This window comes from Pinus tabuliformis, chromosome 8 (genome assembly GCF_031772625.1).
Source record: "Pinus tabuliformis cultivar Carrire ecotype Pingquan chromosome 8, CPIR1, whole genome shotgun sequence".
NCBI lineage: Eukaryota > Viridiplantae > Streptophyta > Pinopsida > Pinales > Pinaceae > Pinus > Pinus tabuliformis.
In genome coordinates, this window is record NC_142294.1 from 1,341,267,861 (window position 1) to 1,341,281,165 (window position 13,305).

Consider the following 13,305-nt stretch of genomic DNA (forward strand, 5'->3'; position numbering starts at 1 on the left):
CTGTACCATGGTAACCTAACACAAGTGTTAATCATCTCTGTAAAGTCTAAAAGACAAAATGGAAGCTTTTGTAGTTGGTGGATGAAGGCAAAGTGATGATCCAGGCGGATATTGGTGGCTACCTACCTATTCCACCTAGACCTCCAGTCCATTTCATGTGTTTTCTTGTTTATTTCAGCATTTACTATTTGTAGCAATTTTTTTGGGTCCTAAACTTCTAGAGCAGTTTTGACCCCTTAAATGACATTTTTTGAAGGCCTGCTGCAGGCCCGTAGTCGTAGCCACAGGCATAGGCTTGCCGCAAATACTATAGTACTCAGAGAGCCCTTTCCAACAAGGTATCGTACCACCAAACACAAATAATACGACCAAGTTACGACCCCATGAAGTTGGCTGTCCAACTAACCCCAACAGGGCCCACAAACTCTTGGCGTTACATCTCCCGGGGTTAGGGTTTTGGTTGTTTAGGGTTTTCACTTATTGTTCAATAATAAATAGGTCCTTAAGCCTCATTGTAACACAATTTAGAGGCACGTAGCCAACACATCTCTTCTCAGAGATAAGCTACCACTGCCTGAGCTAGTTTATTTCCATTCTGTTTGTAAGCATATTCAGTATTTTTATATTAATGAAATGAAGTGTTATTTCTACTGCATCTCTGTATTTATGGTTATATCTATATTTTGTTGCATTCCTGTTTAAGTTCGGATCAAGTGACCTTGTGACATCCAATTTCAATTGTAAATATTAGTTAAGTTTCCTCTCAAAATCACTCCTCCTCAAGCAGTAGAATCTAGCACATAAGTGAAAACTACAAGTAAATGTGGTTTTATCTTGTTTAAGGTTGGGTGGAGAGTTAGAATCCCAATCTTAGTTTCCATATATCTTATAAGATAAGTATTCTCTTATGTCTTTGTGCATTTGATTATCATGTCTCTATTTATTGTGTTGAAATAATGTCATGATAATGTTGAGGAGTGTTGTTTTCCTACATGAATGAGGAATCTCAATATCTTGTGTAAATATTTTAAGGAATGGTTCATTTCTTATGGATATTTCTGAGCTTGAAATTAACCTAGGATTGCCTGAGCATGAAGATATGGGAATCTATATTAATGATTAATTAATTGGATTGAAATGGTTAAATATCTAGCCAATATGTTGGTGAACTGTTCAGGCTAACAATAAGAAACATGATTTCCTATATAGAAGTGCTCCTTGAATATTTTCTTATGAATGGTTTATTTTTGTATCCATCCTAAGCTTGCAAATTGGTTTAATTGGCCAATGTATGAAGAGATAGATCAATCTTTATTAGTCACATGAATACTTTCACTTAAAGTGTCTTGGTTGTTGGGCTAGTATTTACCCATAAGCTCAAGAGAGATAGCCTTGGATATATACGTATATATAAGTATATGAACATTTAGTTCAACTATGCATTCACAGGCTAAGTTTGGGTTGAAGTATCACAAGCTCAAGAGGGACAACATGCAAATCTATGTCTCTTCACCTTCATTTTCTCCTAATTTCCTTTATTTTCATAATTAACTAACAATTAATGCCTCTTTGCCTTTGCCAATTTCCATAGCCATAAATAAACCAAAAGTGATGCCCACTATAGTGTTTGCCCGACATTCAACTTGGAAGACACATCCCATGAACTTGTTCTTATTTTGCCTTTATTATTCTTTATTACATGAACTTTAACCGGGGGTTGTTACAATGTTGGTAGGTCCATTGACTATATTATGTCTATGTATAATATTTGGAATGTTCAATGTTTGGGTAAGTGTTTTATCTCTGCAAAATGGGTGTTTTGAGCAATGCTCTGCTTCAAGGAGAACCTTGGAAAGGTCCCTTGAAGTTCTTAGAATCTTTAAGTATTGATGGCCATCCTCCCTTGTAAAAGATTTCTCAAAATAATGAAGGTTCATTCATACAAATTTTCAAGTGACATATAAATTTTCATTATAATGATCTTAATTACATCTTTTTATGGACATAGTGGTATCCAAGCTTGCTCCCTACTTTTGGTTAGTCCTTACATGGGCAACTCCCATTACATTTTCTCTAGAAATTATGCTTAGTACAATGGCTTTAAATTCACCTTCCCCTGCTTAGTTGAGAAAATCATGCTTCTTCTCTTGTCTTTTTTGGATGAAGTTGAGTTTATCTATCCCTTGACACTAGTAAGTGTAAGTATAACAATTCACAAGAACATAGTTTGAAAGTAACTTCCCAAACATAAGAGTCCATATATAGTTGGCTTAGATAATCACCACCTACTTTCAAGCACAAGTTTTAAATAATATGCAACTTGATTAACCAATACAAGAGTATCGCCATCACTAATAATGATAGAACTTGAGACTCATGTTTCATGAATTCTTTATTTTGACACTAGGCCACAATGTCACATTGTCCCCTATGTAAATTTAAAATGCACCATCATTAACATGGGGATAATCATGTATGAATGTAGTTTTTGTTGTTCTAATTAGTGCCTATTTCATTAAGATGTAGTGGATTATTGTTCCCAATGATAGTTTCATGTGTCCTAAGAAACAATTTAAATGTATCATCAATAATGTTTATTAATGTGGAAAAAGATTTAATCATAGGGACACACTACTTTAATATTGTTGAATTGGACTAATGATTAAGAACATGTGTCTCTTGAGAGGTCATAGATTGAATATGGAGAGGGGTGGAGCATGTACACTTCTATAGACTGAAGTAGTCAAATTGTTGTATAGAGTGGGGACTTTGTCCTACAAACAAGAGGTTCTCATAGATTAATTTGGTGTTTGACCACCTCATGACCTTAAAATTACATTATTATTATTAAACATAACATTAAGAGTGTTTATTAATGTGGAACACAATCTCGTCATAGGGAAATAATACTTTAATAATAACATGTAAGATGTTAGATGGATAACAACCATAAGCCAAAGATTGTCCACAAGTCATGACACCAATGCCATTGATGATATTAGCATGTGTGAGGGAAGATGCTATCATATTTAATAGACTGAAGACCCTTAAAAAAATCGAAATTGACATACCTTTTGGGTGTGGTTAATACCTTCTTTCTTTCTTTTTTTTAAGGGAGAAAAAATGATGGCAATTCAATTAGTATGAAACCTGTACATATATTTCCAATGTGTTCATCATATGTAAACTAAATACCTTCAGTCCCAACAAAAAACAAAAAACATATACACCTGTACAAAAACATTGGGCATATAATAATTCTACATTCCTAAAGACATAGGTATAAGGCATATGAGGGTTCATATACCTTATACCTTATAAACCCCCTCTATTTTGGTGTGGTTAACACCTTATAAACCCCATATATTCTATAATAATTATGATAAACTTTGTTAATGATGTTTTTAAAACCTTGAGTGTTTAAAAACCCCAAGCACACTATATTGTTAGTAAGTGTATTCTTAAAAAATTTCAATATGAATGAATGAATGAATGAATAAAATTTTAACGCCCGCGTGATTAGAAATAGTCTATGGGACCACCAACTTCCTCACTTTTCACCTTTTGCAATACAAGCATTTTATTACTCAAATTAATGATGAGCTGACCCAACCTTCTAACAATCCCCTCACTGAAAAGACAATGCCAAGGAATTGATGTTAACATACTGTTGTAACCGTCTCTGATGTCTTTGAAAGTATCACATTCCAAAATGTAATGTTTTTCTGATTCTATTGCCCCAAAAGTGTAAAAAGTACACACGCATTCTTCCCAAGCTTCTTTAGATTTTTTCCACCAACCCATTTCACACCGTAGTTGATTTGAGTTAGTTCTTAATTGAGCAATAAGAATCTTTGCTCTCCATAGAATGCTATTGTTATTGTTTGTGCAATTAGAGAAACGAAAATGCCATAGTCTAACTCTTCTATATTTTAGCCTATTCAACTAAAAAAGCAAAAAAAATCATAATCTAACTCATATATATATTATATTATTATTATTAATTTTTTCTGGGTCAAATTTATTCAAAATCTAACAATTTTATTAGTATTAAATTCATAAATTAAAATTACATAATTTACCTTTTTTTAAATTACTAAATCTATTTATATAATAAAAATTCACAATCTAACCCAAAATATATATATATATATATATATATATATTTCCACATATTTTTTGGTCAAATTTATTTAAAATCTAACAATTTTATTATTATTAAAATCATAAATTAAAATTACGTAATTTACCCCTTTTTAAATTACTAAATCTATTTATATAATAAAAATTCACAATCTAACCCAAAATATATCAACAAATTTAAAAAATAAAATAAAATATAATAAATATTAAATTAAACAAGCTAAAGAAATAGTTAGCTTACCGTCAAATTATTGTTAAACATATCATGCTAAAGACTCAACGCCCTCGCATTTGCTTGCTCCAAATTTCCATGTTAGACAAAATGATTTTGGATATATATGACAAGGTGTTCTGTTCTGTGATACAAAGCTGGGATCTTCACATACAAATACGAAGAAGGGGATTTAGCGAAGATTAAGCTTGCGCTACGTATGGCTATGGCCATGGCCATAACTAGCTGGTGTAAGTCTCTATTCCAACAAACCACCAGACTCCAAAGTTATCCGGCCCAATTGCTCACTCGTCCCGTTACCACCGGTAAGGGTATGAAATTCCCTCCTCGATATATTCAAATGTCATAGTGAAGAATAAATGTCTGTAATATTTGAAGGAATGACTATTTCTTTTAGAGTGATTGGGATTTAATATAATGTAGATTAAAATTGGATAGTAATCATTGTTATTTTCCGAATACATGGGTTCTTAATAGTTTCTAGCTAGTGACATAGGCCTATAATACCTGGTAGATGGACTTTTTACTTTGACGAGTGAGTGTGGTGGAGTCAATTAGGGTTCAAGGTGAAGTCTGGAATGGGTTAAAAGGCATTTAACAGTCATGGGTATAATTCATGATTATTAGAAATTCTGGCCTTTGAATTAATATAAATCTGCATTTGCGGAAGTTTAGCTAAATAATCCATTAATGAGATCCGTACAGTCACGTATAAGTCAATAGATTTTGAGATTTGGCCTCTTGGAAACTTTGAAATTACTCTAAAGTTAACTTTTTCGGAAAAATTATGATATCTCATTGAAACGCAGTGCTCGTGAATTTGAGGGCATCAAAAGGTGAAGTCATCAGGAGATATTCCCACTTAAAGGTGGATGTACCCTCTTCTGCGGTATGTGTGCTATGTGTGGGCTAATGTGGGCAAATTAAGGTCCATACTTGGTAGAATGGGGTATCCCTGTCAAAATTCATCTAAAACTTATTCGAAGCAAAATCCATATGTCCAATTCTTCAAATCGTGCAAGTTGTTGAGGATCCAGTATTATTTGGCTCTCTAAAGTGAGAGATTGGCCCATGCCTGTGAGGTTTTTTGGGTCATTTGAATGGTCAAATCTAGCCATTGGCACTAATTAAATGATGAAAAGGGTTAATTACTCGAAATAAGTCAAGTTGCTGGGCAAAAAGGGAAAAGAGTATTGCAAGTTAAGTCAAATGGACCAAGTCGACTTCCTCATGTTTGCCATTTGATCTCTCCAAGTGGATGTTGAGGGTTTAAGGGTCAAGTCTGTAGGAATTTACAGGGTAAGTTCCCTAGACAGAACACCAAAGGACATCGCTCACAAACAGATCATAGATCAATACACCAATATTCTTTACGTGGTTAAAACTCTCAAAGAGAGAAACAGTCCACGGCCTGAGCCAACGCGGCCACTTCAGGCAATTTATTAATAAAAGAATGAAAATTTACATAAGCTTCTCTCATGAACAGTTACCCTACAAATGACCCTCCATGCTCTTTAAATAGAGATCATGGACCAATCGAGTGTTAAGCCACGGATCGAGTGTTGGTAATACCGAGAAGAGAACGAATCATTGGATCACTACATATCGTGACCTTCGGATTGTAAGTTACAAAAGTACATAGTAAAAAAACACACTTTACCTAACTTTACACTAGACCAAGTTATACTTAATTATTTCCTATGTGTCGGAATATCCTAACATCCCCCCTTAAGAACAACTCGGGATAGGATTGAAGGATGTACAAATATGACACAATAGGAGAAGGAAGGAGGCATTAGAGCCTATCCCCCCTTACTGACACTTCTTGAACTCCAACCATAAATCGAAGTTTAGTAAACTTCGCCTCTGTGAGAGCCTTTGTAAAGATGTTTGCAACTTGATCATCTGTTGAACAATATTGCACTTCAAGAACATGGTCATGAATGAGCTTTCTGATGAAGTGCATGTGTTGTTCAATGTGTTTGCTGCGCTGATGTTGGACTGGATCTTTGCATAGTTGAATGACACTTTGATTATCACACCAAAGTGTAGCGGGATGCTGCTGCTGAAAGCCAAACTCTGATAGGATCTGACGAAGCCACAGGGCTTCCTTACTAGCTTCTACGGCACCACGATACTCTGTTTCTGCTGAAGAAAGAGAAATGACACTTTGTTTTTTGCAAGCCCATGTAATAGGTCCTAAACCAAGAGTGAACACATAACCTGCAGTAGAATTCCGATCATCAGGGTCACCAACCTAATCAAAATCAGTGAAACCAACCAATAGAGGAGATGCTTTTGCACGGTAATGAATCCCAAACTGAACTATACCTCGAACATAACGAAGTATTCTTTTAGCTGCTTTCCAATGACTTTCATGTGGGTTTTGCATAAACCGAGCAATAAGGCCAACAACAAAGGAAAGGTGAGGACGAGTATGGGTCAGATACAAAAGTATTCCTACAAGTTGACGATATAAGGTAGCATCAACTTCAGGGGAAGTACAAGTGACTGAAAGTTTGGCTCCAGACTGAAAGGGAGAAGGGGTTGGTCTACAGTCTTCCATGTGAAAATGGTGTAGAAGATCACGGGCATACTTGGACTGGGGAAGGGATGTACCTTCCTTGGATTACAAGACTTGAAGACCAAGAAAATAATGCAAGTGTGCTAAGTCTATCATTTCAAACTTCTTTTTAAGGCTGGACTTCACATGGTTTATAAGGTTGGGCTCACTACCAGTAAGGATAAGATCATCAACATAAAGAACAAGAAAGATAAGAGACTTTCCCACTTTCTTGGTGTAGACAATATTGTTAGAATGACACCTAGAAAACCCAGTTTCTAAAAGAAAGCTATCCATTTTGGCAAACCAAGCCCGAGGGGCTTGCTTGAGACCATAAAGGGATTTTTTAAGCCGACATACAAGGCTGGAGTCTGTTTGTATAAAGCCAGTAGGTTGTTCCATATAGATTTCTTCATGCAAGTCCCCATGCAAGAAGACAAATTTAACATCCATCTGATGGAATTCCCATTTGAAAGAGGCAGCAAGGGAAAGAACAAGGCCGATAGAGTTCAATTTGGCAACAGGGGAGAAGGTTTCAGTATAGTCAGTGCCTTCTACTTGTGAAAAACCCTTAGCAACAAGATGAGCTTTATGTTTATCAACTTTTCCATCTGGTCCATACTTGGTTCTATAAACCCATTTGCATCTAACAAGTTTTCATCCCTTTGGTAGAGGAACAAGATCCCATGTATCATTTGCCAATAGTGAACGATATTCTTCATTCATAGCTGCGTCCCAATCTGGATGGCCTGAAGCTTCTGCAAAGGTGTCAAGATCATAATTCGCTAAAGCTTGAGCCAGTAAAGCAGAGGCTCTATTGAATTGAGAACGTGTACGTCACTAATCTGAAGGATCACCGGCAAGTGCACCTGCTGCATCCAGAGTAGCATTGACCCATTTTGGAAGCTGAGGAGATGAAGGAGGAACCTGAGAAGGTGGGGGATGATTGTCATCCTCGCTGTCATCATCTGAAGAAAAAATATTTTTAGAAGTAGAAGGGATAGAGAGAGGTGGCACATCCGCCGAACTAGGCTCGTAGGCCGATATATTTTCAGCAAACTTTACATCTCTTCTAATGATAACATTTTTGGACTTAGGTGGAATAAGTCTATATCCTTTGACATCTTTAGAATATCCAACAAAAATACATTTTTCACTCTTACGTTCTAAAGCTTTATGTTTCTCATCTGGAATATGGGCCCATGCTTCACTTCCAAAAACACGAAAGTGACTTACATCTGGTTTAATTGAGCTCCATGCTTCTTTTGGAGTGATATTCTTTAAAACCTTAGTAGGAGTGCAATTTATATCCAACAAAAATACATTTTTCACTCTTACGTACTAAAGCTTTATGTTTCTCATCTGGAATATAGGCCCATGCTTCACTTCCAAAAACACGAAAGTGACTTACATCTGGTTTAATTGAGCTCCATGCTTCTTTTGGAGTGATATTCTTTAAAACCTTAGTAGGAGTGCAATTTACTATTTAATTTGCACAGTTAATTGCTTCTGCGTAAAGTTAAAACTAAGTCCTTTAGATTGAAGCATACATTTAGCCATTTCCTTTAAGGTGTGATTCTTCCTTTTAGCTACGCCATTTTGTTGTGGTGTATATGGAACAATATGTTGCATTTGAATTCCATTCGTCAGTGTAAAAGTTGATGAATTTGTTGTTAACATATTCTCCGCCATTATCAGATCTTAACTTAAGAATTTGATGTCCAGATTGCTTTTCAACAAAGGCCTTAAAGGCCAAGAACATGTTAAATACTTCACTCTTAAGTTTTAAGAAGTATACCTAAGTGCGTCTGGAGAAATCATCAATGAAAGTTAATAAATACTTGTAGCCAGAGAATGAAACAACTGGAAGTGGACCACATAAATCACTATGCACAAGCTATAAAGGCGCTGAGGCGTGCCAAGAGGCACGTTTTTCAAAACTATCCTGATGATGTTTTCCGAGTACACATCCAGAATAAACACCATCTCTGCAAGATACCATTGGAAGACCTGTCACCATATTTTCTTTACATAGATTCTAAAGGGAGCGATAGTTTAAGTGACCAAATTGCTCATGCCAAAGTTTGCTCACTTCATCATTATGAGCAACAAATACCTAGGGAAGATTTGATGACCCAAAGTTGTTAAACTTATACAACCTTGTAGAATAATCAGCAATGTCAGTAGCTAAAATCTGTCTAGGATCTCTTAGGTCCTTAATTACAACATCGTGAGGTGAAAATTCAACGATTTTACCTTCACCTGAATGAGTTATTTGATTTACAGATAGAAGGTTGTAGGATAAGGTTGGAACACATAATACATCATTAAATTGACCATTGTCTATATGAACAGTTCTAGTCCCTACAACACTAAGAGATCTATCATCACCAACATATATATTTTTGTTGTTACAATCATTTAAAGAAGAAAACATCACTTTGTTTTTTGCCATGTGATAAGAAGCTCTAGAATCAATGAGCCACTCATGAGAATGAGAAGAAGAAGATACATTTAGTGCATATCCAGAACGAGATGCTTGACAACCACATGTAGAAAGTGCTATTCCTGAAGATGAAGTCGAAGTTGAAGAGTGCTCCAAATGGATGTTATGCTTCTTCATTGCTGCTTCCAAGGCTTCCATCTTTTTAAAGCATTTGGATTATAAGTGGCCATCTCGATTACAAAAGTGGCAATGTCTATCAGTGTTCTTCCCTTTGTTTTTATTTGCCTTATCATTTTGTTGAAATGATTTTTCATTTTGAGGCTGAAATTGCTTAGGACTCTTGTTTGGTATAGGACCATTCTTTTTAGGATACGGCTTCTTAAGATTCTTTGAATTTGGTTGCTGTTGGGTGACTAAGGCTTTCTTAGAAGAGTTTCCAAGATTAAAAAGACCAAAATGTAAGAGTTTTTCTTGTTCTCTTATTAAAGAATCACAAAAGGCATCAAAGGAAGGGGACTTGTAGTCTTGTCTTTGAGAAATGAAGGCTTCTCTTGTAGAATGGAAGGTGGAAACGAACACAGAGTAGTCTAGGCCCAACTTAGTAAGAATGGAATAGATAAGGCTACCATCTTCTTTCTTAACCTTAACACCTTCCAAGAGAAGTCTAAGGGTCTTGAACTTGGACAAAAAATCTTCAATGGAAGAAAAATTATTGGGGTCCAACGTAAGCAACTCATTTTCAAGTTGATGGGCTCTAATTTCATTTTTAATTCCAAAAACTTTAGTGATTTGTTTCATTGCTTCATTAGGGGTATCAAGTTCTGCAATATGGAATCTAAGGTTTGGAGAAATAGACATCCCTATCAACCCACGTGCTTGATCTTGCCTATTTTCCCATTTGGCTGCCTTATCTTCATCTTTAGGTTTGGTTTCTTGGCCTGAGGCTATTCTGTAAAGACCTTTACTTCTAAGTAAATCCACAATGTAGGACCACCATTGGAAGTAGTTGGTGCTGTCAAGAATAACTTGGCATGGACTTTCCATTTTAACAGAAACTAAAATTGTAGATGCTGAAAATAAGTGTTCCAATGGAAAGATCTCGAAAAAATAGGTTGATTAAAAAAAACGGCTCTGAAAACGACTTCCGGATGAAGAAGTTATGGCTTTTTGAATAAAAGTTGTTGAAGATGCCGATGAAGTGCGTGAATGTGCGGAAATGAATGATAATGTTATATTTAAAAAAAATCCCCCATTTTCCAAACTTAATCTAATTAGCTCACTTAAAAAAGATTTTATGTGACTCACTTTTATAAATAAGTGAAAGTCACTTTTACAATGGTACTTTATGAGCTACCCACTAAATTGTAACTTAAATAAAAGATAAAGAGACTTTTTCTAATGGGCGAGAACACTTTTACATAAAGTAACTTTAAAACATAAGTTACATGTGCCTTTTGAAAAAGTAATTCAACAAAAAGAAAGACTTGAACTTGAGACCTCTATTCTCATAAAGTATCTTTGGACCAAGTGAGTTAGTTTAAAAGGTTTGTAATTTTTGGAAAAGAGAAAGGGTTTTTTTAGTCACTGAAGCTTTGGGGTGCGTGCTTACCTGAGAAAGTTTTTTTTGCCTATAAAACAAAAAACACAAAACCCAACACGGACATACAAAAAGAAAACAAACCTTATGGCTTGAAGTTAGCTCTAGCCGAAAACTAAATATTTTGCTCGATGTTCCTGATTTTCCGAGATCACACTAAGGCGCGGCGGAAAAGAGCATACGTATGAGAAAAATCCTTCCTTTCTGTTTTTGATTTGCCTAGATCGCACAGAGTCGCGGGGAAAAGAGCATACGCAGAAATGAAAGGTATAGATCCGGTAATAAAAACACAAAGAGCTAAATAAACCGAAATAAACAAAGAGAAAATAACAAAAAATTGCAAATAAACACTGTATACTTCAAGATCTTAAAAATGACGTAGCTAGGGCTACTAGAAACCTTTTTGCGTCAAACAAAAGGGGTTCCTCACTGGAACAGATGCTCCTAACACAATAGAGCAGTCCTCTCGGCCCGAAAGCAGTCAGAAACAGTGGATCTAGGAAACGACAGTTGGACGCAGTTCTACCGACTTCAAATTTGGATCACCAACGGATGCGGCCCTCAAATAGCTCTAATACCATGTAGGAATTTACATGGTAAGTTCTTCAGACAGAACACCAAAGGACACCGCTCACAAACAGATCACAGATCAATACACCAATATTCTTGACGTGGTTAAAACTCTCAAAGAGGGACACAGTCCATGACCTGAGCCAATGCGGCCACTTCAGGCAATTTATTAATAAAAGAATGAAAATTTACATAAGCTTCTCTCATGAACGGTTACCTTACAAATGACCCTCCATGGTCTTTAAATAGAGATCATGGACCAATCGGGTATTAAGCCACGGATCAAGTGTCGGTAATATCGAGGAGATAATGAATCGTCGGATCACTACATATTGTGACCTTCAGATTGTAAGTTACAAAAGTACATAGTAAAGAAACACACTTTACCTAACTCTACACTAGACCATGTTATACTTGACTATTTCCTATGTGTTGGAATATCCTAACAAAGTCAAGTGAATGTTGGACCAAAGTTGGGCAAGATCTAGTCTTTTGAAGGTTTAGCAAACCTCTTTCAAAGCAAAGCAAACCCCTCTTCAAGCAAATCGACTCCATTCAAGCCAAGTTGAGCCTCTTTAAAGCAAATTTGGCCCTCCTAGAGTAATCATTTTCTCTATGGAAGCAAGTCAACCCCCCTCTTGAGGATTATTTCTCATGTAACAAATATTTTTCATTGTGAAGACTTAGTTTTCGGGCTGTGGATGATAGGTCAAATCATAATTTTTGGGAGAGGGTTTTAAATTTAAACTAACCTTTCAAAATAAAATTATATAAGGCGAGCCCCTCATTCGATTTGTGTTGTTGTGAATTGTGAGATCATCATGCCATTATCAGAACTTATTTTGGTGCAAACAATTTGTCTTGTGGATTAATTCTTCTATCTTATGTCTTTTTAGCCATTCTTAGATATCATGCTATATAAGGTTTTTGCAGATTTTTTAAAATCACACAATGCTTTGGATCGATCCATTGAGGGGCTACATAGTCACATGAAAGAGGAAGGCTAGGGTGCTAGTCCTCACTTTCTTTTTGTTGGATTAGGGTTATCAAAATCTAATTGTTGGAATAACCTTAATTAGGGATTTTTTTTTTTTTTTTGTTTATGCAAAGACAAGATTTCTAAAGGTTCCATAGTTTATGCATTGGCCAGAGGTATTCCCATGGGAAATTGCTCCTAGTTGGCTTTGGGCATCGATACATTATCTTAGACTAGAGTGATGGTGACTAGTCTCTTCAACTCCAAACTGACATCTTAATCCAAAAATACAAGTTTGATTTAGAAGGGGTTGTGACTGCAATCCAACGCTAGACAAAGTAATTTCCAAGGCTATTTCCAAGGCCAAGTTAAGCCTCACCTCACCAACCACATATTTAAAAATTCAAAATTATTTTCAAATTTATGTTTCATAAAATACAAAAAAGAAAAATTCAGAAAATATAAAAATACAAATAACATTTCACTAGCTTGAGCTTAATTTTATTTTTTCAGCTAGTTTTTCTCTTGAGTTATGCTTGAATCTTATCCATTTGGACCGAGAAAAGTATAGCTTGCTTGTCTTGTGTAGGAAAGTTGATCAAAAGTGAATTCAAGGCACTTTCCAAGGGTTTTACAGGTTTGCAATACAATTTACAATAACAAATTTGAGTGGTAAGTAAAACCATCACTCAAGGGTTGAGCGTAAAAGGTAAGTACTTGTGAACCCTTGTTATTTTTTCACTTCTAGGCAATAATTCATCACTATTTGAAGTGAATT

At 35.6% G+C, this 13,305-nt stretch overlaps 1 protein-coding gene across 14 annotated transcripts in view; it reads left to right on the top strand.

Annotated features, from left to right (window-relative positions):
• The first annotated feature begins 4,409 nt into the window (after positions 1 to 4,409).
• LOC149240432 (nudix hydrolase 19, chloroplastic-like) overlaps positions 4,410 to 13,305 on the top strand; it is a 391,868-nt gene continuing 382,972 nt past the window's right edge. For 5 of the 14 annotated variants that reach the window (XM_089373698.1, XM_089373701.1, XM_089373703.1 and 2 more), the window contains exon 1: positions 4,412 to 4,686. In XM_089373698.1, the coding sequence (XP_089229824.1) occupies positions 4,575 to 4,686 (112 nt within the window). In that variant the 5' untranslated portion in view covers positions 4,412 to 4,574. Of the gene's footprint in view, positions 4,687 to 13,305 lie in introns of all 14 variants that reach the window. The other 9 variants (XM_089373699.1, XM_089373702.1, XM_089373705.1 and 6 more) reach the window with 4 other exon arrangements.